General features: G+C 43.8%; 1 protein-coding gene across 1 annotated transcript in view; it reads left to right on the top strand.

The window, feature by feature from the left end:
• LOC129709033 (putative helicase MOV-10) overlaps window positions 1-22,587 on the top strand; it is a 72,288-nt gene extending 49,701 nt beyond the window's left edge. Inside the window, exons 13-22 of the mRNA XM_055655147.1 lie at window positions 931-1,028; window positions 2,201-2,320; window positions 5,341-5,359; window positions 6,474-6,735; window positions 9,197-9,388; window positions 14,795-14,869; window positions 15,344-15,469; window positions 16,767-16,855; window positions 19,636-19,754; window positions 21,613-22,587. Coding sequence (XP_055511122.1) covers window positions 931-1,028; window positions 2,201-2,320; window positions 5,341-5,359; window positions 6,474-6,735; window positions 9,197-9,388; window positions 14,795-14,869; window positions 15,344-15,469; window positions 16,767-16,855; window positions 19,636-19,754; window positions 21,613-21,662 — 1,150 coding nt within the window. The 3' untranslated portion in view covers window positions 21,663-22,587. The remainder of the gene's footprint in view (window positions 1-930; window positions 1,029-2,200; window positions 2,321-5,340; window positions 5,360-6,473; window positions 6,736-9,196; window positions 9,389-14,794; window positions 14,870-15,343; window positions 15,470-16,766; window positions 16,856-19,635; window positions 19,755-21,612) is intronic.
• Window positions 22,588-25,536: the final 2,949 nt, after the last annotated feature.

Genomic DNA, 25,536 nt, shown 5'->3' with positions numbered 1-25,536 from the left:
AAAAATACCCATTGACTTGGCCTCCACAGCAGTCTGTGGCAATGAATTCCACAGATTCACCCCTTGCTGACAAAAGAAGTCCCTTCTCATCCCCTTCCTAAAGGTACATCCTTTTGTTCTGAGGCTATGTCCCCTAGTTCTAGATGCTCCCATTGATGGAAACATCCTCTCCACATCCACTCTATCCAGGCTTTTCACTCTAGGGTAAGTTTCAATGAGTCCCCATCTCATCCAGTGAAGCCCAGTGGCATCAAACGCTCATCATATGTTAACCCAATTATCCCTGGGATCGCTCTAGTAAACCTCCTCTGTATCAGTCTGAAGGGTGCCAACCTGAAATGTCACCTGTCCATTCAATCCCAGATGTTGCCTAACCCGCTGAATATCCAGCATTTTTTGATTGAGATTGTAACAATTGCAGTCTTCAGTCACCATTGTACATTGAAGCATAGTGGTGCACTATAATCTTGCACCATTCTGCTGATTGGCATCAATATTGCTGTCATTACTGCATGTATTCTGGTCCCCGGGAACTCCGTGTGAACAAGGAATTTCCTTGCACCCTGGTATTTATGACCAACTAATCTGAATCTACAAGCTTCATTATCAGTTAAATATCATTTTGGTACTCGCCCTTTACAACTAATCTCCCACTTGTTTCCACATAGCCTTTTAATTTAGTGCCTCTTCTGATTCCACTCTACACATGGGAGTGGAGACCAAGCAGTAGATCCACCAAGACCCATCAAGGTATGGAGAGTAAACCACGCTGTGGCCATTATCCAGTTGGTGCACAAGCAGTTCAGGAGGATTTGTCGGCTGTTAAGGGATTTCTTAGCCACGAATGCTGCCTTTGAGTGGGGGAGATGGGAATTAGGCTGGGTGAAGGGTTGCAATGTATTTTATGTTTTATTATCTATTTTTAAACAGGTTGGCCTCTGCAAATTTCCCACATGGCCATTTCTCTCACGTGTTCATAGATGAGGCTGGACATGCTGTTGAACCTGAAAGTATCATCGCCATTGCAGGTAAAAATGTGTGGATCATGTATAAATCTTTCTTTCTCCTGTTGCCATCCCTCACAGAGAACGATCATTCCAGGAATAGATAGTACATTGATTTGTGTCTCTGATCTTGATAGCTTCCTGCTCAACGCTGCAAGACCACAAGACATACGAGCACAATTAGGCCATTCAGCCTATTCATGGCTTTTATTTCTCCCTTGACCCCATACTCCAGCCTTCTCCCCAAAACCTTTGATGCCCTTTCCAATGAAGAACCTACCACTGTCTGCCTTTATAATACTGAATGTTTAAACCTCCGGGGGGGGGAAGTGACGGACCATCCAATAGACCACAATATCTTACCATCAAAGGACTTCTTGGCATGTTGTACTTGTACTCCCTCTGGGTCTTGGTTCCACTCCACTGCTCTTTCCCTGTTGGTCTGCTTTTCATGTGTTTATCTAATTTCCTTTTGGGAATAATAACACCACTTTCTCCCTGTAGCCTTTCCTGAACATAACCTGTTGTGCAAATAACAGAATCATCATCTTGTTCTGCTGAGAGCTTGTCAACCTGAAGCATTAACTCTGTTCTCTCTACAGAATACCCGGCCAGCTAAGCATTTGCCATCTTGTTTATTCGCAGATGTTTATTAGCTCTGAAGCCTCGTTACCAACTGATTTGCCACTGGAATCAGTGTTTTTCTTAAATTCTGAATTTTCAGTAGTTTAACCTGAAACCTCTAATCTAAAGGAAAAGAATCAATCATGATTCATAACTGTACCAGATGAGGTGACAACTTGCACTATTTCCCCCTCCAAGACCTTCCTTTATGTAAAATCATTAAGGGGATCATTTTCAAGTCCATACGCGGAGAGGAGATTTGAGCTTTAATTGAAGCTGGACAGTGTAGAGCCGTTGACTTGTCAGCTCTCATGTGGACTCCATTTTGGTCCAAATACAGGGCTCTGATGTAACACAAGTGTGTTTACTCCACATGTCCCAGCATTGCACGGCACTGCCCTTGTTTTCCTTCCTTGAACTGATAGTATTATCTGGCACACTAAATAAATATCACCTTGTGCGGTAGAGAGTTTGGGGTAAGATGAATTGGCAATGACGAAAGAGAGCTTGACTCTGTATCCATGCTGTACTGTCCCAGTTGCACAACTGATGTCCGTTATTTACTCTTCAAGGGTTGCTTGATCCGATGGATGTGGAAAACAACAAAGATGGTGGCCAGTTGGTCCTGGTTGGCGATCCAAAGCAGCTGGGACCAGTGCTGAGATCCCCCATCGCCATCAACCATGGACTAGGTAAGTGTGGAGGGAGCTGCAGATGCTGGTTTACACCGACGATAGACACAAAATGCTGGAGTAACTCAGCAAGACCGGCAGCCTCTCTGGATAGAAGGAATGGGTGAAGTTTCGGGTCGAGACCCTTTAGTCTGAAGAAGGGTCTCGACCTGAAAAGTCAGCCATTCCTTTTATCCAGAGATGCTGCCTGTCCCGCTGAGTTACTCCAGCAATTTGTGTCTAAAGTGTGGATTGGACCTGCCTTTCTGCTCTCCTTCCTCTTCCCTATCCCTATTCCTCTCCAATATGTGCAAACCTGTAACTGAACTAAATACTCGTTTGGTGCTGGACTCCATTCTGATATCCTGTGCTGGTGCTGAAGTTTTACCCAGTTGTAAAACTCTGAGCAGTTCGTTGCCTTGCCAAACTCTGACTTTTACATCCTATCAGCAACCTCTTGACCATCGATCATTCATTCCCATTTGTTTTTGTGGTGGACAAAATTGACAATTCTATTCAGTTTCTTCTATTCACCCAAGCTCAATAACATAAATTAAGTACATCATCTCTGATTAGCATTGCAAAACGTTTTGATCTCAAGGGTAGGATTGGGATTTATCCGTGGAACCTTAATTGATAACCTTGGTATTCTAGTACCATAAACCCTCGTTATAATGACCATGGCGGGGTTGGGGGCGAGGAGGGGAATGATGTACGTTTTTGCCGATTGTTCATTGAAAATAGTAAGGGATTGCTGAGTAATAGAGTATCATTGTATAAGTAGTAGAAACCAAGAACTGCAGTTACTGGTTAATGCACCGAAGGACACGGTGTTGGATAAACTCAGCAGGTCAGGCAGCATTTCTGGAGAACGTGGATAGGTGACGTTTTGGATTGAGACCCTCCATCAGATACTTTGTCTGGTACTGGGGTAGTGATGTAGTCCCGGGGGGTCATTTGCAGTATGGCAAAGGTCCACTATAACTGAAATCTTCTACAAAGAGTTCAGTAGTAATAAGAGATTACTGTATTGGCTGAATGAGTGTCGAGCTCTTGCGGATCCGTATAGCTGTGTTTTTTTTGTAATGGTTAATATCTCGATGCTTCAAGGCAACATGATCAAACATTGGAGCAGTTGTTTAATAGGCTGCTACATTAACTGGGGTTGAAGGATATCTGTATGAAGAGTGGCAGGGTGACGAGATGCAAGGAGGAAATTCTGGAGCTGATCCAAACCGTCGGAGGCAAGGCCAGCAATGGCCGAGTCAAAGATTTGGACGGGGTGTAAGTGGAGGAGCAGAGGTCATGGAGGGTTGTGGAGCTGGAGCAAGTTAGAGGGCAAGTACCAAGGAGAATTTTTAAAAAACAATGAAAATCTTAAAACAGAATTGTGGAACTGGGTGCTAATGTAGATCTGAGTCCAATCACTGATGCTTAAAGGTGAGTGCTGCTTTGAATCCGCTTTGCCGTATCCTCTCTTGCGGCGATTGTAATTTAGCGCAAGGTGCAGTTCCTGGGCGGATTGCCACACTGGTGTAGGATAAACACTTCTGTTCCCCATTTTACTTTAGAAGGAAGGTGGAGGTTCAAATAAATATTTAATAAAGACACTGGTGTATTGGGGATGGACGTGTGTGGAATGATGAAATGGGTGGACTCAAGACAACAAGGCGGCACGGTGGTGCAGCGGTAGAGTTGCTGCCTTGCAGCGCCAGAGACCCAGGTTCGATCCCGACTACGGGTGCTGTCTGTAAGGAGTTTGTACGTTCTCCCCGTGACCGTGTGGGTTTTCTCCGAGACCTTCGGTTTCCTCCCACACTCCAGAGATGTAAATGTTTGTAGGTTAATTGGCTTGGTATACGTTTAAATTGTCCCTAATGCGTGTAAGATAATTTTAATGTGCAGGGATCGCTGGTCGGTGTGGACTAGGTGGGCCAAAGGGCCTGTTTCTGCACTGTATCTCTAAACAACAGGGGATGGAGATCTTAGTTTCCATTAGTGGGCAGACCAGAACAAAGCAATGTAAACTTAATTCTCATCACTTTTTTTACCTTCATAGGTTTGTTGGGCTGTTTGGACGGCTTCTGTACATTGTAACTGCCCAACATTAGTTTGCACACATTATGAAACTGGCTTCTGATGCACAAAGTTCACACCTATCTGTTGCTGAGCCGATCAACATTTTGACTTTCTGAACATTCTGAAGAAGTGTAGCTGCCGGAAACGTCGCCTGTTCCTTTTCTCTGGGCAAGCGTCGGACCCACTGAGTGACCCCAGCTTTTTACGTCTATCTTTGGTTTAAACCAGCATCTGCAGTTCCTTCCTATACATTTTGGCTTTAAATCCAGGCTGTTTTTAGCATTTGGTAGAGAGGATATCAAGTGTCAATGTGCACTATCTGTGAGACTCCAGCAGTGTTTTAGCCTTGGATTGTGTTTTGAACTTCCCAGCTATCTCGGTTTCACAAGGAAGCATTCCTTTGTTCGCTGACACCTAGTGGCCAGACAGGTATTACCTGGTGTTTAAGAGGGAACTGCAGATGCTGGAGAATCGAAGGTTACACAGAAAAGCTGGAGAAACTCAGCGGGTGCAGCAGCATCTATGGAGCGAAGGAAATAGGCAACGTTTCGGGCCGAAACCCTTCTTCAGACGGTGCCTGGTACTTGTAGTGGGATAAACGGTGTAAAATACTCCAGGATTATACACATTAGGACAAGTAACTAAAAGGTATGTTGTAAGGTAAAGATGGGAAATGAATGGGAAGATGGTGAGTTTGTGGTGACAATTCCAGAGTCTGTATCTGCAGGCCAGCCATGAGAGAAAAGGCATGGACTTTGCACTGAATTTTGAATTGGAGGCACATGGAGCTGTAGAGGTATTGGGGACTGAACTCTGGAGCAAATCAGACACATAAATGATTGTTTTGAATAAGTGTTGTATTCCCTGAGAGAAGTAAATCAAGATTGGATGCAGGCCTTGCTTTCCGACTTAAGGAGTCGTCTGCTTAATTGTTCAAGTGAGTGACGCATTCTGTCTTTCAGACTTGTCCTTGCTGGAGCGGTTAATCTCTAGAATTTAATGGAACAAACTCACTTTAAATCCGGAAGAATCCAGACATTGGCTATATTGGAACCTACGATCAAAATTTATTGAATGGCGGTGCAGGCTCGAAGGCCGAATAACAAAACTGTTCTATGTACGAGTGACATTCTGTCTACAGGTGAACAACCTGCAAGGAAGTAACAAAACTTTTTTTTTCACAGGTGAGACCTGCATAGTATTTTGTCTACAAAAAATATATGCCAGTGATATCTATGAGCCATCCTCTGACTTGCTTGGGGGTCTGAACTATTTCCGGTGAACTTTCCCCTTCCCTTGGAATATGGTTACAGTTGTTGGTGCAGCCTCGATGGGCCGAAAGGCCTCCTCCTGCACCTATTGTATTTGGTGGCTCACCCAAGTTCTCACTATTAGATGAACAAGTCTTGCTGTGGGGGGGTTTTCTTTATGCCAGGTATTTGACCACTGTGCATTGCATAAGTCAGATCCTTTTCTTCCTGTTGATTCCCTCACTTCGAACTTTACCAGAGGTTTTTTTTAGCTTCTCTTCCTCCTCCATTTGGTTCTTTCAAGAACTCTCTACCTTGCCCAACAGCCACACTTTATATGCCATTTTATATTGACCTTGTCCACAGTGCATAGTGGCTATCACATCTTGTCATATACTCGCAGAATCTCTTTAGCTTCTTATTCTGTTTCACAAAGCCCCACGCAAGCTCTAGGAACAACAAGTCGTCTTCTAAATTGGCATGCTGCAATTCTTGTGACTCTAGTATATTCAGTAATGACAGATAACCTGCCATTCCTGTTTTGTATCAATTCGGATTTAAGGAAATCCACCGATTTAATATGCTTTCCTATCTCTTCAGATGCTTCCTGATGTTGAACTCTTCCAGGCTAATTTCTCTAGCAAGGAGTCCTTGACAATCTGCTCTCCTGTCTCCAACATTCCTCCTCCTCCTCTTGGACTTCCCCTGCTGGGCTTGCACCCTCTGGGCCTTTTTAATTTCTAGTAGCTGGTATGATATCAACCATCTCGACTTCTCCACTCTCCATTCCCATCACATCCCCTCTGAATATGCAGCTCAATAACAATCCCAATCATGTAATCAAACCCAAAAGCTAACCTCTACTGTGCTGAGGCCAGGCGCGAGTTCTCAAACGTCTGCTTATACTTATGCCTTGACCATGTCCCAATGAGAAAGTCTTGCACCATGTTTGACTATTTACCGTCGTGTTTGTGGTTGCTGTTTATTAGATCCCATCCTCAGATCCTCAAGATTCCTAATGAATTGTTCTACGACATGGAGCTTGAAAATCACCAGGATCCATTCATCAGCAACTCTTACTGCCAGTGGGAACATTTGCCAAAGAAGGTACGCTTGTTAGATTGAAGAGTTTTTGTTCCAATCTTAGTTATTTGCACACCATCTTAGCCAGGGTTGGGGGCTCTTCTGGATATTTTTGATGCTATTGATATTTGACCTTGCTCCCATATCCTGGGAAACTTGTAGAATGCCACTTGCTTTTGGCATCAGGGCACATGAGAGTAATCTCCCTGAACATCATTACCTTGCCCCTCAATGTGTGGGTGTGCTCTTTTGCACTCAACTGATCTTATTCCTGTTGAGATTGCTCTCAATACTCATTAATAGCTCCTTGAAACATGGTGGTGAGTAGCGACTGAATTGCTACAGTCCTTGTGGTGAGAACGTTCCAACACTATTTTGTGGAGGAAGTTCTGGGATTTGACCTGTGGATAATTATTTCCAAGTCATTTTAAGAGGAACCTAGTGGAGTTCCACTGTGCCGGACACTGCTGTGCCATGCTCCTCTCTGAATTGTTCCTGCTTTACATTCACCATCCTGCGCAATGCCATCTTCACACGTAGCAAGGGTGCAGAATTTTATGTCCATGATGATGTGTGCTAACAGCTCAAGGGAACGATGTATCTCCTTGCTTTGTATCTTATTTTCCTTCTGCAATCAACATGTTTTCAAGATTTAACCCTCCGTCGTGTGTGCCCTGTTTTACTTGCCTAACGTGTGAGTGCAAGAACGGACTTTGCTGCTGCTGCAAAGCACAGGAACAGGCGCTTTGACCTACAGTGTCTACACCGAACATTATACCAACTTAAGCTAATAGCCTACTTGTATGTGGTCCACATGCACCCTCCAACCCCCATCCCTGCATATCCATGTCCCCTGACTGACCTATTATTAATTCTAATATCTGCTTCCACCTCTTCCTCAGGCAGCACATGTTAAAAAAAATTTAAACCCCTACCCTACACATTGTTCAACTTTTCCCCTCTGACCATAAGACCATGCCCTCTAATATGTGACATCTCCACAAAGGAAATCTCCACAAAGGGATGATTTGGAAAACCTACCCTACCTACGCCTTGCTGTTACTGAGGTACTGTTAGCATACAGTACAATTGAAGGGCGCCGACAATGTTACAGAAGTATTCAATACAGTGGGGTGGCGCAGCGGTAGAGTTGCTGCCTTACAGCGCCAGAGACCCAGGTTCGATCCTGACTATTGGTGCTGTCTGTATGGAGTTTGTACGTTCTACCCGTGATCGCGTGGGTTTTCTCCGAGATCTTCGGATTCCTCCCACACTCCAAAGACGTACAGGTTTGTAGGTTAATTGGCTTGGTGTATGTGTAAATTGTCCCTAGTGTGTGTAGGATAGTGTTAATATGCGGGGATCGCTTGTCGATGTGCGCCTGTTTCTGCGCTGCATCTCTAAACGAAACTAGTCACTTCCCTCTTTCCCCCCCACCTCTTCCTACGCCGGATCCCTCCTTGTTGTTAGCGTCCTGTCCTCCACCGACAGCTGGGACCGGCACTGGCCACCGACAGCTGGGACCGGCACTGGCCCATCGCAGCGCTCGCCAGGAGCTCCCTTCTGTGCTGGCCTAGCGCTCGGATCATCATTTCCTCTGGTCCCTCGCCTCAGCTTCCAGGAATATTTTTCCATTACATAATTGACCAACCTGGCCCAGTTCGTCAGTGCTAATGACTATGATGTATGTGAATTTCTTTATACATTTATTATAAATACATCATCATCATCAGGACTAACTAACCGTGGGCCAATTCTGTAATGGAAAAATATTGTTCTTATGCTAATTTTCCTAAATTCATAAGATTGCTACACTTGAATCAAATTAATGCTATGTTCCATATTTTCGGTCTCTATCCTTCATCTTCCACCTCCATGCCATGTCAAACTCAACCCTGAAGTGAAAACATCCATCTACCGTCATAATATGAAAGGTGTCCCTGGGTTACTCTTCATCCATGGGAAACGTACTTTAGTGTGATCTCTTACCTGTTGGATCATTTTGTCCTAGTACTGAGACCACCTCTTGACAATATTAATCTTGCACTGAGGTGCCCAGGTTTTCCAAATTACAACTTGACCGGTGGGTACAACTGGCATTGATGGCTATTTTTTGCAAGAAGTTCCTGTGGTAATAATGCCCTCAGTCTCACATGCATGCATGCACCGGGTATGAGACGATGGTCTATGCTGGGTCAGTTAGAGGACAGTTATGAGGCAGCTCGCAATGCTGTGGATTGGACCGGCGCATGAACTAGTTGTGGTGCATCTGATGGCTTGTGCTAGAATTGATTGCCTCGTGTTCATTTTCATCTTCATTCATATTCAGTTTCTGAAGACAATATAAACTATTCCATTTATCAAGGGTGAGATCAGGGGGCGGAATTTAGTAACTGATCACTGGGCCAAATATTAAGTTAGATTTGTGTGCACTGAGCCTGTTTCAGTGATTGGGATCCTGATGCTGAATGTTTTGGAATTCTAGGATTTCCCGTTAATCTTCCATGGAATTCTTGGAGTAGATGATAGAGAAGAAAAGAGCCCATCCTTCTTCAATATTGATGAGATTGATGAAGTGCTGCGCTACCTCAAACACCTGCTGCTCAACCCGGGGAAGAAGGGTATCGGCAAGATTTCGCCCAAAGAAATTGGTGTGATTACTCCGTACAGGAAACAGGTTTGGGAACACCACTTTCAATGGAATGTTGAGCAATATCTTCTAGAGAATATGCAAGGAAAGTTGTGACTGAGCCTCGTTCCCACCATCTTTTTCATGGCATCAGATTCACTTTAATAACATTAGTTCAACTTCTTGGTCCTTCTACCACCCCAGATTAGATAGCTTTAAATAAAAAAATCATTGTCCCTCCCCGATTATCTGCTTGCCCAGAATATTAGAAGGTAGTGCATCCGTGGATAACAAGGGAAATCAGGGATAGTATCAAAACAAAAGATGAAGCGTACAAATTAGCCAGAAAAAAACAGCCTACCAGAGGACTGGGAGAAATTCAGAGACCAGCAGAGGAGGACAAAGGGCTTAATTAGGAAAGGGAAAATAGATTATGAAAGAAAACTGGCAGGGAACATAAAAACTGACTGCAAAAGCTTTTATAGATATGTGAAGAGAAAAAGATTAGTTAAAACAAATGTAGGTCCCTTGCAGTCAGAAACGGGTGAATTGATCATGGGGAACAAGGACATGGCAGACCAATTGAATAACTACTTTGGTTCTGTCTTCACTAAGGAAGACATAAATAATCTGCCGGAAATAGCAGGGGACCGGGGGTTAAATGAGATGGGGGAACTGAGTGAAATCCAGGTTAGCCGGGAAGTGGTGTTAGGTAAATTGAATGGATTAAAGGCCGATAAATTCCCAGGGCCAGATAGGCTGCATCCCAGAGTACTTAAGGAAGTAGCCCCAGAAATAGTGGATGCATTAGTGATAATTTTTCAAAACTCTTTAGATTCTGGAGTAGTTCCTGAGGATTGGAGGGTAGCTAATGTAACCCCACATTTTAAAAAGGGAGGGAGAGAGAAAACGGGGAATTACAGACGAGTTAGTCTAACGTCGGTAGTGGGGAAACTGCTAGAATCAGTTTTTAAAGATGGGATAGCAGCACATTTGGAAAGTGGTGAAATCATTGGACAAAGTCAGCATGGATTTATGAAAGGTAAATCATGTCTGACGAATCTTATAGAATTTTTCGAGGATGTAACTAGTAGAGTGGATAAGGGAGAACCAGTGGATGTGTTATATCTGGACTTTCAGAAGGCATTCGACAAGGTCCCACATAAGAGATTAGTATACAAACTTAAAGCACACGGTATTGGGGGTTCAGTATTGATGTGGATAGAGAACTGGTTGACAGAAAGGAAGCAAAGAGTAGGAGTGAACGGGTCCTTTTCACAATGGCAGGCAGTGACTAGTGGGGTACCGCAAGGCTCAGTTCTGGGACCCCAGCTATTTACGATATATATTAATGATTTGGACGAGGGAATTGAATGCAACATCTCCAAGTTTGCGGATGACACGAAGCTGGGGTGCAGTGTTAGCTGTGAGGATGATGCTAGGAGGCTGCAAGGTGACTTGGATAGGCTGGGTGAGTGGGCAAATGCATGGCAGATGCAGTATAATGTGGATAAATGTGAGGTTATCCACTTTGGTGGCAAAAATAGGAAAGTAGATTATTATCTGAATGGTGGCCGATTAGGAAAGGGGGAGATGCAACGAGACCTGGGTGTCATGGTACACCAGTCATTAAAAGAAGGGTTTCGGCCCGAAACGTTGCCTATTTCCTTCGCTCCATAGATGCTGCTGCACCCGCTGAGTTTCTCCAGCTTTTTTGTGTACCTTCAATTCTCCAGCATCTGCAGTTCCTTCTTAAACATTAAAAGTAGGCATGCAGGTGCAGCAGGCAGTGAAGAAGGCGAATGGTATGTTAGCATTCATAGCAAAAGGATTTGAGTATAGGAGCAGGGAGGTTCTACTGCAATTGTACAGGGTCTTAGTGAGACCACACCTGGAGTATTGCGTACAGTTTTGGTCTCCTAATCTGAGGAAAGACATTCTTGCCATAGAGCGAGTACAGAGAAGGTTCACCAGACTGATTCCTGGGATGTCAGAACTTTCATATGAAGAAAGACTGGATAGACTCGGCTAGTACTCGCTAGAATTTAGAAGATTGAGGGGGGATCTTATAGAAACTTACAAAATTCTTAAGGGGTTGGACAGGCTAGATGCTGGAAGATTGTTCCCGATGTTGGGGAAGTCCAGAACAAGGGGTCACAGTTTAAGGATAAGGACAAAATCTTTTAGGACCGAGATGAGGAAAACTTTTTTCACACAGAGAGTGGTGAATCTCTGGAATTCTCTGCCGCAGAAGGTAGTTGAGGCCAGTTCATTGGCTATATTTAAGAGGGAGTTAGATGTGGCCCTTGTGGCTAAAGGGATCAGGGGGTATGGAGAGAAGGCAGGAACAGGATACTGAGTTGGATGATCAGCCATGATCATATTGAATGGCGATGCAGGCTCGAAGGGCCGAATGGCCTACTCCTGCACCTATTTTCTATGTTTCTCTCATGACCATGGAGATATTCTGCCTTTCTATCATCACAACAGCTTAGTGTACACTCACCTCTGCCCTTTTCCCCCAAACTCAACCAAAAACTACTTTTTTCAAGTATTTATCTAATTGGTGTTGTTGAATCTGCTTCCACCATTCTTTAAGACTGAGTGGACACTAAATCACATTTTTTTTTTCTCCCCTCTCCTGTTTATTTTCTCAATTACCTTTGTTTTTCAACAAAAATGCTCACCGTGCATCTGAGATGCATGCGCTGGTTTAAATTCAAAACAAATGGGAGATGCTTTCTGCAGATTAAGGTTCTGGAGGCTTAACCTCAGGTAGAGCTTGGTGGAAGGATGTCCAGTGTATGGGGCCCATTAATCTAAAGTCACGACTGGCAATGATGTGTGATGTACAAGAGGCTGGGATAGAACAAGCAGTAGTTGAGAGATGCGAGTTAAAGTAGATGGTCACATCATTGGAAGTTGGTCAGTTGGAGGAAGCTTGCTTAAAGCTCTCCTTGCTGACTAGATCTCTCCCCATCACCATCTTAAGGGAAGCTGAAGCCAATCATGCAGCCCTTGCACAAGATCGTCTGATAACTTAGTGCCATCTTTAAGATATTTTTATTTATGAGACAAGGATACTAAGAGTCAGTTATAACTGCTAGAGTCAGTTATTAAAGATGGGATAGCAGCACATAGTGGTGAAATCATTGGACAAAGTCAGCATGGATTTACGAAAGGTAAATCATGTCTGACGAATCTTATAGAATTTTTCGAGGATGTAACTAGTAGCGTGGATAGGGGAGAACCAGTGAATGTGGTGTATCTGGACTTCCAGAAGGCTTTCGACAAGGTCCCACATAAGAAATTAGTATACAAACTTAAAGCACAAGGCATTGGGGGTTCAGTATTGATGTGGATAGAGAACTGGCTGGCAAACAGGAAGCAAAGAGTAGGAGTAAACGGGTCCTTTTCACAATGGCAGGCAGTGACTAGTGGGGTACCCCAAGGCTCAGTACTGGGACCCCAGCTATTTACAATATATATTAATGATCTGGATGAGGGAATTGAAGGCAATATCTCCAAGTTTGCGGATGACACTAAGCTGGGGGGCAGTGTTAGCTGTGAGGAGGATGCTAGGAGACTGCAGGGTGACTTGGATAGGCTGGGTGAGTGGGCAAATGTTTGGCAGATGCAGTATAATGTGGATAAATGTGAGGTTATCCATTTTGGTGGCAAAAATAGGAAAGCAGACTATTATCTAAATGGTGGCCAATTGGGAAAGGGGGAGATGCAGCGAGACCTGGGTGTCATGGTACACCAGTCATTGAAGGTAGGCATGCAGGTGCAGCAGGCAGTAAAGAAAGCGAATGGTATGTTAGCTTTCATTGCAAAAGGATTTGAGTATAGGAGCAGAGAGGTTCTACTGCAGTTGTACAGGGTCTTGGTGAGACCACACCTGGAGTATTGCGTACAGTTTTGGTCTCCAAATCTGAGGAAGGACATTATTGCCATAGAGGGAGTGCAGAGACGGTTCACCAGACTGATTCCTGGGATGTCAGGACTGTCTTATGAAGAAAGACTGGATAGACTTGGTTTATACTCTCTAGAATTTAGAAGATTGAGAGGGGATCTTATAGAAACTTACAAAATTCTTAAGGGGTTGGACAGGCTAGATGCAGGAAGATTGTTCCCGATGTTAGGGAAGTCCAGGACAAGAGGTCACAGCTTAAGGATAAAGGGGAAATCCTTTAAAACCGAGATGAGAAGAACTTTTTTCACGCAGAGAGTGGTGAATCTCTGGAACTCTCTGCCACAGAGGGTAGTTGAGGCCAGTTCATTGGCTATATTTAAGAGGGAGTTAGATGTGGCCCTTGTGGCTAAGGGGATCAGGGGGTATGGAGAGAAGGCAGGTACGGGATACTGAGTTGGATGATCAGCCATGATCATATTGAATGGCGGTGCAGGCTCGAAGGGCCGAATGGCCTACTCCTGCACCTAATTTCTATGTTTCTATGTTAAGGGTGTACAGAATTAATAAATGGCCGATGCATATTGACATGATCTGCACATCCCTCTGCCATTGGATCCTCAACTTTCTCATCCACAGCCCACAGTCTGTTCGAATTGGAGGAACCACTTTATCCTCAGTATCAATTAGTACGGGAGCACCTCAAGGCTGCGTGCTCAGCCCCATGCTTTACTCACTCTATACCTATGACTGTGTAGCCAGTCATAGTGCAAACTCCATGTTCGCCGATGACACCACCGTAGTTGGGCGAATCACAGATGGGGAAGAGTGTAGAAGTGAGATTGACCGACTGACCAAATGGTGCCAGCACAACAACCTGGCTCGCAACATCAGTAAGACCAAGGAACTGATTGTGGACTTAAGCAGGGGAAGGATGAGGATCCACAGGATGAAGAATGGTTCCGGCCCGAAACGTCGCCTATTTCCTTCGCTCCATAGATGCTGCTGCACCCGCTGAGTTTCTCCAGCATTTTTGTGTACCCTGAGGATCCACAATCCTGTTTATATCAACGGGATGATGGTGGAGAGGGTCAAAAACATCAAATTCCTGGGTGTACATATCAGAAGATCTTTCCTGGACCCAGCACACCGATGCAATTGTAAAGAAGTAAGATCAACGACTCTACTTCTTGAGAAGATTACGGAAATACGGCATGTCGAAGAGGATTCTCCTAAACTTCTACTATTAAATACAACAAACAAACTATGAGCTCTGAACTGCAAAGACTATTATTATTTGTTATTTGGTTATTTTATTTTATTTTATTTTTTTCCTACCCAATTATATACAATGTTTACATTCACATATTCTGTTGTGCTGCAGCAAGTAAGAATTTCATTGTCCCATCCGGGACATATGACAATAAAACACTCTTAACTGAATATCAGAATGTGATCAAGGAAATGAATGGTTGCTCTTGTGTTATTCACCACCAGAGGGAACTCTTTCAGCAGTTCTTGATTTAACTTAATTTCTGCAGGTGGAGAAAATCCGAAGAGCGATAAATGTAGTGGACAAGGAGCTGAAGGGGATGAATAACATCAAGGAGTTGAAGGTATATGTTCCTGAAGTGTCTGCAAATGTTGCATTCTTTCCCTGGTTTCTTTCTTCGCCTCTTCTGACTAATTGTTCACTTTGTGATGGCAAATAGTTATGTTGGTCACCTTGTTGCTGGGGTAAAGTACAATACCGCTCTCCCAGATAAAGTGCTGGATTTTAAAATTCTCATCCTTCATCACAAATCTCTCTGACTGCTTCCCTCCCTGTCTCTGAAACCCTTCAATCTTTATATCTCATATGTATTGCCTCTTGAGCATATCCAGATTTAAGACCTGTATTATTACCACTGGCCTATTCAGCTTTGGAATTGCAGGCCTAACATTTCCTACCTCCTCAAAATCTACCTGTTATTCCTGAAACTTAAATCTCTAGCCCCAATAGCAATAATATCTAGCTAGTTTCAGTTGCTGCTTGGGTTAAGTAAGGACATTGCATTGTTCTGAAATTGAATGCACTTGAATTTCACTAGGTGGGGTCGGTGGAGGAGTTCCAGGGCCAGGAGCGGAGGGTGATCATCATCTCCACTGTCCGAAGCTGCAGTGACTATCTACAGATGGATGAGGATTTCAACCTGGGTTTCCTCAAAAACCCAAAGGTACTTTGACACAACTTTCTGCATTCAGCATCTCATTCTCCACCACACCTTTATATAGTCCTCTTCTGCAAACAGCCACTCCTACACTGTGGTCCACCTGGGCTAGTCTGTGAACTGCCGTACGACGACAAGATGAGAAAAATAACTGGCCTTTAGGAAGTCCTGAACATGTTGCAGTCAATTGAGTACTTTTGCTGTAGATTAGTTGTTCCTTGGAAAAGTGTAAATCTTTTGCAATTTGCAATTTGATGTCTATATAATCTGGCTTTAGGTGTTGGTTGGGAGCTCAATATTCATCGCTGGGACTCTTGCTTCAGTTTTAGCTGTGCTATGGAATCCCGGGAAGATGGTTTAATACTTCAACTGAAAGAAGGCAATTCTAATTTGACGGCATCATTGTATGATTGAGCACAGATTGTGTACATTGGGGTTGTAAGGGAAAATACTCAACATTCTGACTTGGCATAACTAGTGTCTGCTGAGCTGAGTCTTGGTCCCTTCTATAGGATATTTATCATCTAGAGTTGAACAAAATGGGTCCTTCAGATCACCATATCCATGCCAACAGTCACAGAGTGATAGAGTGGAAACAGGCCCTTCGGCCCAACTTGCCCACTCCGGCCCACATGTCCCAGCTACACTAGTCCCACCTGCTTGCGTTTGGTCCATATCCCTTCAAAATTGGCCTATCCATGTACCTGTCTAACTGTTTCATAAATGTTGGGGTAGTCAACCTTTTTGTCCATCTATATTAATCCCATTAGGGGAGGTTGGACAAACTTAGGATCATTTCTGCTGAGAGTATCAGGCTGAGACAAGACCCGATAAAAGTATGTAAAATTGAGGCATGGATAGTTTAGATAGTCGGTCTCTTTCCCAGTGTGCCAATATCTAATACAAGAGGTCATAGATTGAAGTGAGAGGAGGAACGTTTTAAGGATATATATAAGACATGCTTTTGGACAGCTGTAGCTCCCTCGAATACGCTACTGGGGAAGGTGGTGGAAGCCACATTTAAGAGACATTTGGAAATGCACATGAACAAGCAAGGAATAGGGGATCATGTGCTGGCAGATGGGATTCATTTGGTTAGTATTGTGATTGGCGCTGACATGGTGGGCTGAAGCTCTTGTTCCTCAGCTGTTCTGTATTCTGTTTGTTTTATTCTCTCCCTTTCCCCGTGATATTTTTTCCTTCCACCCTTCACACTGAACCATGGAATACCAAAGAGTGCTTGCTGTAAGCAATATGAAAATATGAATGGATCTTGATTAATCATCTTCCCTCTTTTCAACAGCGGTTTAATGTTGCAATGACCAGAGCCAAGGCCCTGCTGATAGTGGTTGGAAACCCTGTAATCCTCGCCAAGGATCGAAACTGGGACAAGTAGGTGAAATTCTCCCCCGCCCCCCCCCCATTAAAAGTAGCTGTGGGTGGTAATGCCTTTTTGACAAGAGGTAACGGTTACTCACTGTCTTATGTTCTTGTATCTGCTTTAAAAGATGGCCACAGATAGGGCTGTTGGTGTTGCTGGAGTCTCCAACATTCCAGATAATACTGGAATCTCAAACAATTTAAGATTAATTTCAAGAACACTGTTTGAAACAATTTAGTGGCAGCAATGGGATGGTGTGGTAGTGTATTGTCGCCCTGGTGTCAAAATCAGCGGTGGTTGCCCGAGACTTGGGTACGGTCCTGATTATGGGTGCTGCCAGTACGGAGTTTGCATGTTCTACCTGTGACACCGTGGGTTTTCTCTGGGTGCTCCAGTTTCCTCCTGCATCCAAAGGCATGCAGCTCTCTAGGTTTATTGGCTTTGGTAAAATTGTCCCTCGTGTCCACAACAAGACTGAGGCGGGTGAGAGGCTGGAAGTCAGCATGGAAGGAGACGGTGGTTTAGTGGACAGAATAGGTACGAGCTAGGCAGGGAGCACGGAAAGACTGTTGGATTGAATTGCACTTATTTTAATATGAGAGACCGGACGGGTGAAGTGGATGTGTCGATAGGTACATGTGACTGAAACCTGGCTGAGACAGGACTGGCAGCTCAATGTTCCAGGGTACAGGCGCTACAGAAGAGATAGAGGTGTGAGGTGTCGCTTTATTCTCCTCACACCAAGGGGAATTCTTTGGAGGCAGCTGGGAGCATCTTGGCTGTCCACATGTGACACTGATACACCATCCATTATTACGTATATTGTGCTACTTACTGGTCAGCTTTAATAAAAAAAAGAAAAAAAAAAGTGACACGGTTATTATTTGGTTATTATTCTTTATTCTCTGGAGCGCAGAAGGTTAAGGGGGGACTTGATAGAGGTCTTTAAAATCATGAGAGGGATAGACAGAGTTGATGTGGACAAGCTTTCCCTTTGAGAATAGGGAAGATTCAAACAAGAGGACATGACTTCAGAATTAAGGGACAGAAGTTTAGGGGTAACATGAGGGGGAACTTCTTTACTCAGAGAGTGGTCGCGGTGTGGAATGAGCTTCCAGTGGAAGTGGTGGAGGCAGGTTCGTTGGTATCATTTAAATATAAATTGGATAGGCATATGGATGAGAAGGGAATGGAGGGTTATGGTATGAGTGCAGGAAGGTGGGACTAAGGGAAAAAAAGTTGTTTGGCACGGACTTGTAGGGCCGAGATGGCCTGTTTCCGTGCTGTAATTGTTATATGGTTATACTCATGAGCTGTGCATATCCCAGGGTAGGCTGTTGTCTCTTGGAATGGGGAAAGGTGAGGTACCTAAAAAATGTATAAAGTTGTGCAAATGTTATAGGGCGAACACAAGAGAAAATATTCCCACATGGGTGGATCCAAAATCAAAGAATCGTGTTTTAGGAGAAATGTCTTGCGAGAGTACAGTACAAACGTGGAACTATTGTGTAGTGGTGCCAATTTCCAGTTATTTAACTTTTGCTTAAACATATCTAGGAAAAAAGGCAAGGAAAATAAATAAAGTGGTTTGACTGAGTGTTGAGGGAGAAGCTTGGTGGAGCTACTTGTCAAATAGCCTGAAGAATTCCAGTTGATTTTGTTCATTTGAAATTCCTCTCCAGTCTGAGTTTTTGAAGAGGATGGTCGCTAATCCCTGAGTCAATTGTCTGGTTCCAATCTATGGCAGTGAGAATGAGTTTCCTTTGGATCAATCCTTGCATGTTGCTTCTATGCTCACTGTTGACTGGTTTTATTTGGGGAAAAATCGGGATAGAAGGCAGCACTGACCACGGCCATCAGTTGCCCCCCCCCCCCCCCCCCCCCCCCCGACCCAAGATAGAGGTTGCAACATTTTAATGCCTGTTCTGCCAGGCTTCAGCTAGATTAAAGGTAGTTGGATGCACAAGAAGTCAGAGGGCCAATATGGGAATAGAGTTATGCGACTTTTTAGGCGACTGCAGCAGACTATGCAGTTGCCACATGTTGTCAGGTGGTTGCCAGGGAGTCGCCTTTATGGTCGTGAGCAGTTCTCGCATTCTGGGATCTAGTTGCGGCCTCATTATGGCCGGCGCAAATTTTTCTACATGTTGAAAAGTTAGTGGTGACCAGAATGAAGCCGCCATGGAGAGTAGCGAGAATTCACGTGCCATCGGTGGGTTGCCAGGAGGTCGAAGGTTCTCGTGGGTTAGAGCCGGTGCTGACTGGTAAATTTAATTGGCTCATTGGGGGAAAAAAAAGTAAGCAGTAATTTTAAGAACCAAGGATAACCGACCGGTAATGTTAAATGTCCGCCGAGCTTCACAGCCGTGAATCTCTGGCTTCTTAAAAGTTGTCTCCACTCCTTCTCCCTCCTCTTTTAAAGGACTTACCATACACTGTGCTTTAGCCATCTTAATTACAGCGCCAACCTTCCTGTTCATCGCGGTGTGTGTCTGTATCACCTTGGCTTTGCACCGTGGGTATTTCACTCAGACAGCGCTCCCCCGCTTGCCGTGTCCCCCGCCTGCATAACGGGCTGGTGAAGGAAGCAATGTGTGTATATTCCACTCTTGACAGTCGCAGTGGCCACTTTACAGTTGCCCGAAAAATCGCCTATGTGGGACAGGCCCATAAGGAGCAACAGGGTTGCAGTGTGAATGGAAGAAGATTTTGAAAAATGTAAGTCTGGATTATAAAAAGGGGGCTGGCTGTTCGGGTTACTCACCACTGATTCTGCTCCTTTCCATGCCAGGTTTCTGAATCACTGTACGATCAATGAAGGTTATATCGGCCACAGATTTGAAGATGATGATATTGAAAATGACCTCATTGATAACCTTGCTCAGCTCCACCTTGGCACTGAATTAACAGGTGATGACCCAAGCCATTTTGAAGTGGCGATATTTTAGATAAAATCTGTGCCATCATACTAACCCAATGGCATGAATATTGACTTTTCCTGTTCCAGGTAACCCATTCCCCGTGTTCCTTTCCCACTCTCACCAGGCCACTCGGGTTCTCTTTTCCTACCATACTCCTCCCCCTATGTCGTTATCCCTTCCAGATTTCAACCCCCCCCCCCCCCCCAAATCACCCACCTGGGTTTCATCCCCCCCCCCCCCCCCCCCATCTACCCAGGAATGATGAGGTTAACCTATGATGAGCATTTGTCGGCACTGGGCCTGTTCTCGCTGGAGTTGAGAAGAATGAGGGGGGACCTCATTGAAAAATACAGAATAGTGAAAGGCTTGGATAGAGTGGATGTGGAGAGGATGTTTCCACTAGTGGGAGAGTCTAGGACTAGAGGTCAAAGCCTCAGAATTAAAGGTTCTTTTAGGAAGTAGATGAGGAGAATTATTATTTTTTAGTCAGAGGGTGGCGAGTCTGTGGAATTCTTTGCTACAGAAGGCAGTGGAGGCCAAGATTGGATTTGTTTTTTTTTAACGGCAGAGAAAGATTTCTGATTAGTACAGATGTCAGAAGTTATGGGGACAAGGCAGAATTTGGGGCAGAATGGGAATGAGGCACAATAGGAGGGAGAGATCAGCCATGATTGAATGGTGGAGGAGACTTGATGGGCCAAATGGCCTAATTCTATTATTGCTTACGACCCATTATCACTCCCGAAGGTAGACAAAAATGCTGGAGAAACTCAGAGGGTGAGGCAGCATCTATAGAGCGAATGAATAGGTGACGTTTCGGGTCAAGCTCCTTCCTCAGACGTCTTGACCTGAAACGTCAACGATTCCTTTGCTCCATAGATGCTGTCTCACCCGCTGAGTTTCTCCAGCATTTTTGTCTACCTTCGATTTTTCCAGCATCTGCAGTTCTTCCTTAAACATTATCACTCCCGTATCTGGTTGCACATCTAGCACTTACTTTCATCCATCCCTCTTGACTTTGTATACTGGCTCTCTTCTCTCCATACTTAGCCCTGATGCATGATCTTGATCTGTAAAGTTGACCGTGCCTTTCCCTCTGCAAATGCTGCTTTCTCCCAGCAGTTTGTTTTTGCATCAAATTCCCGCACCTGCAGTCTCATGCCCACAAACTACCTCGCCCTGCTGCACCAAGATTTTATGTTGGCCATTTAAATGGAACGTGGACCCCGAGAAATGCAATGTATTATTTTTATTGGGGTTGTAACCTCACTGGGGGCTCCCACATGAAGAATGGCCTCTTGGGTTAGATACAATGTTGGCGGGTCTCTCCGAGAAGGATGTGTGGCAAGATTTAACACCAAAGGGATTATATAGCTTGGCGTTCAGGAATTTGTGCGCGAGAGATTTGAGTGTTAAGACTATCTTAGATTGGTGCTTCAGAGTATAATTAAGTTTCACAGGCTAAATTAAATTAGTCAGCAACAGGTACATACAGCACAGATCTTGAGTGAGTTGAGAAATGAAATGTGAAGATTTTAAAAAGATTTTCCACTTAGTAGTAAATGTGAAAGAAAAACCCTTTTCTTTAATTTGGTTTGAGGGTGAATATTGGAGTGTTAAAAATGCTGACATGTTTAGAGGATAGTAGTAGACAAAATAACCAGGCAATCTAGATCGTGTAAGGGAAGAAGTAGACTAGCTTGGAAGACTAGCATCAATGGAGCTGGAAGTTTGTTCTGGCTGCATTTTCTCATATGAAGCACAATTTATGTCTACTGTATTGAGAAAACAACTCTGAACCAGTGGTATATTATGCACGGAACTGATTATTTGTTTTGGTTTTTCAGAAGGTCCTGATAGCATCAGCATTATCCAACAACAGCTGGATCCAGAATAGAGGAGTGGAGTTTGATTGAATCTGCACAAGAAAACATGTATAGTACCCTGAGTGATTTAAAATGGAAGACAATGCTGTCTGTTAGGCAAATCTTTATACAAATATATTTAAACCAGTTGGAAACTAATTTCTCAATTGAATCTGGGCCAAAAATGTAATAAATTTCAGAATTGTGCAAATTTTAATAATTTTCTACTAATGTCTTTTTGTAGTTTTATGTCAATGCTGCAGTTCTAAATTAAGGTTTCTCAGAATATTTTTCTATGGCTGCATTTGTACTGTTTTGGTAAATATTGAAGTGGTTTTTGAGTCGTATGCAATTCAAGTTCCATTATAAATTGCTTGGTCACTTTGATACAGACTAGGAATATTCCACTTCATGATTTTGACCAGTGAACTGGCTTAATTTGATTATACCCAGGTCACAGGGCTTGGCAATTAGAATGAGTGTGCATCAACCAAAGATCCTTATTGCTCTTTGAAGCTCGTGGGCAAGCTCAGACTTTAGGAAAGTGCTGAATGCCCAATATCTTTCATATTTATCTGGCCCATTTCTCTTGGTGACTGCACAACAATAAAACAGGTTGGTAAAATGTGAATGGGAAATACTTGTCAGATCTGCTTATCTAATCATTTGCCTTTGATTAGTATTTGCTTTATTTAATCAACAGATAGCCTTTCTCCTAGGTAGTCATCCTCATATTGGGAAGCAAGTTAAGATGAAGAGAATTTAAAATTGTTGCACTATAGATGTGAATTTCTTTTTTCTTTCCTCCCAACACCCAAATCCACGTTTCCTCATTTTTAGTTTCATTAAAGATGAAATGAGACTAAATGTGGTGGCAGTGATTGTTGGCAGTGTGTATCTTGAATGTTTTGTCTGTGGAATCCAATGGAAAGTTCAAATAAAGTGTATTGTATAAAATGTTTGAATTTGAGTCTCAATAAATATGGTGGGTAAGTTATGTAAATAGAGCCCAAAAGTGTTTGAGGAAGAAAAGTATGGGGTCAAAATCACTTTTCCGCCATGTAAATTTTGATTAAAGCCATCCTAAGAAGCAAGTTTATATGTAAAATAAACGACTTACCCCGTCTTTTGTCCCCTACTTGAGATCCGTCCCATTGTAGGCGTTGAGGGCGTTTGAAGTCGCTTTTTATTTTACTCCAGTGATTAAATTGTCCGTTTTTTGTGGGTCTTTTTAACTTCCGAGAATGGAAGTCGGAACAATTTTTCTGCATCAGCTGGCAGCCCGAGGAAGTTCGCCTCCGACAGGCAGGAGAAAACGGCACTTTAATCCCGCCCACCCCCCACCCCTTCAAAGGCGCCAAAGTTGTGCACACGGCCAGTGGCAGAACTGCAGCACCGCTGAAGGTAAGTTTTGTAACATCGCTAATTAAGTGTTGCAAAAACTAGATGTAAACAGCCTCTTATTTTTAAACTTTTACATATGTAATGCAGTCAATAAGACGAGTGGAAGTGAATAGTATCAGTAAGGAAAAAAGCCCCAGCTGTTGCACAATGAAGGAAACAAGATCAGATGACCCTGATTTTGCACCACTTCCCCATGTAGCCATAACATATAAGAGCAAGGTTCTTGACTTCAATTCTCTCTGCATCCATCTGGGCCAACATTGAAAATATGACCGGGAGCCAATGTGTGCAAGAATGTGAGCTGCTATCTGAATTTAAAGCAAAAGGCAAAATGTCAGAAGTGGATGTCTGGGAAAGCAGTATTTTTCATAGGAACAGCGTGCAAGTTGTGTAAAGTGGCCATTGCACTGTGGATGGGGAAGGAAAGAACAAATAGAGTTCAAACCTCTATTGTTAACCACTTTAAAGCTGAAATAAAAAAGTTCTGGAAACATTAGGAAACTGGATCGGATTACCTTAAAAATTAGCATGGCAGGCAGCAACTGTGGTGAGAAAGATTAACATTTCAGGTTCCCATTTCCTTAAACAGGGAATATGATAGTTTTAAATTGCTGAGTTAGTGGTAGGACTTGCTCGGGTAATCTAGATGTTCCTAGAGCCCTCTGGTTGATTAACAGATCAGATTTACATTTTCACTGATATTTCTAAGAAAAATAGTGGAAATACCTAACGGACTAGGCAGTGTATTTTGAGAGAGAAACCTGGTGAATATTACAGATGAACAAGAGAACAGAGCAGACCTGCTTTTAAACAAGCAGAAAAAAGGCAAGTTATTGAAAATATTAAAATAGACCTAAAACACTAGAGTAACTCAGTGGGACAGGCAGCTTATCTGGAGAGAAGGAATGGGTGACGTTTTGGATCGAGATCCTTCTTCAGACTAGTCAGGTAAACGAGGGATATAGACAGTGATGTAAAGAGATAGAACAAATGAATGAAAGGTATGATAGCGGAAACAGGCAATTGTTTGCTAGGTGAGAATGTGAACCTTGGGTGGGGGAGGGGTGGAGAGAAAGAGGAAGTGCATGGGGTTACTTGAAATTGGAGAAATCAATATACCACTGGACTGTAAATTGCCCAAACCAAATAGGAGATGCTGTTCCTCCAATTTGCGATTAGCCTCACTCTGATAATGGAGGAGGCCTACGACACAAAGGTCAGTGTGGGAATTGGAAGAGGAAAATAAACTGGCATCTGGGAGATCAGGTAGATCGGAGGTGGTCAGCAAAATGGTTGCCCAGTTTACGTTTGGTTTAGCCGATGTATAGGAACATCTTGAACAACAGATGCAGTAGATGAGGTTGGAGGAGGTGCAAGTGAACCTCTGCCTCGCCTGAAAGGACTGTGGGTCCCTGGCAGAGTCGAGGGAGGAGGTATAGGGACAGGTGTTGCATCTCCTGTAGTTGCAAGGGGAGGGGGTGGTTTGGGTGGGATGGGATGAGTTAACAAGGGAGTTGCAGAGGGAATGGACTCGGCAGAAAAGGGTGAGATGGGAAGATGTGATGTGGGATCCTGTTGTAGATGGCAAAAATGTCAGAGGATTGTGTTGTATGCGACGGCTGATGGGGTGAAAGGTACGGGCTAGGGGGATTATGTCCCTGTTGCAACGAGGGGGTGCAAGGGTGGAGCTGCGGTGTACCGAGGAAGCATGTGTGAGGGCCTCGTCTAGGATGGAAGAAGAACCCTCGTTCCCTAAAGAATGACATCTACGGATGTCCTGGTATGGAACACCTCATATTAGGCACAGATGCAGTGTAGATGGAGGAATTGGAGGTAGGGGATGGAGGGTCCTGAAGACTACTGTGCACAAAGATGAATCACACAGTGCCTCGAGCATGCATTGGGCATGGTTTGAAAATATACAAGCGGTCAGTCTGTCAGCGATAGTACCCAGCTCAGGCTTGCCCCCCCCACACCCCCCGCACATGAACAGAAGCATTTCGCACACAAGTTCAGAATTGCCTTCAATGTTGCTTTTACATTTAAATTTATAAACTAAAGCTGGAAAGTTTGGAATAAACCTGGTAATGTTTACCAAATCATGTTAAGTATAGTGCCCTCCATAATGTTTGGGACAAAGACCCATCATCTATAGCATCTACATACTTAGATAGATATTTAGTCTGATCTTGGATGTGTATTTATTTGTGTGTTTATGTATAATCACATCTACTCGAAAATGTGCGCTAATGGTAAAATCATTACGTATTCTGGTAGAGACCCGTGGAGTCCAAAATCGCCCAACCTGAAAATGTCATGCTTTATTTATCGAGTTATTACTGAATGATCAAAAATCTGACAAAACTGAATTTAAAAACGACTGTCTTTCGCTGACGACGACACAATGGGTATGCGTGCCCTTCTTACATGCGCCGCGATTGACATCACACCCCCCCCCCCCCCCCCGTTATTCTAGACTCTGCCCGCCCCCCTGCTCCAAAA

Source organism: Leucoraja erinacea, chromosome 24, assembly GCF_028641065.1.
Source record: "Leucoraja erinacea ecotype New England chromosome 24, Leri_hhj_1, whole genome shotgun sequence".
Lineage (NCBI taxonomy): Eukaryota > Metazoa > Chordata > Chondrichthyes > Rajiformes > Rajidae > Leucoraja > Leucoraja erinaceus.
The sequence above is the reverse complement of the archived record's forward strand: the minus strand, read 5'-3'. Positions and strand labels throughout refer to the sequence as shown.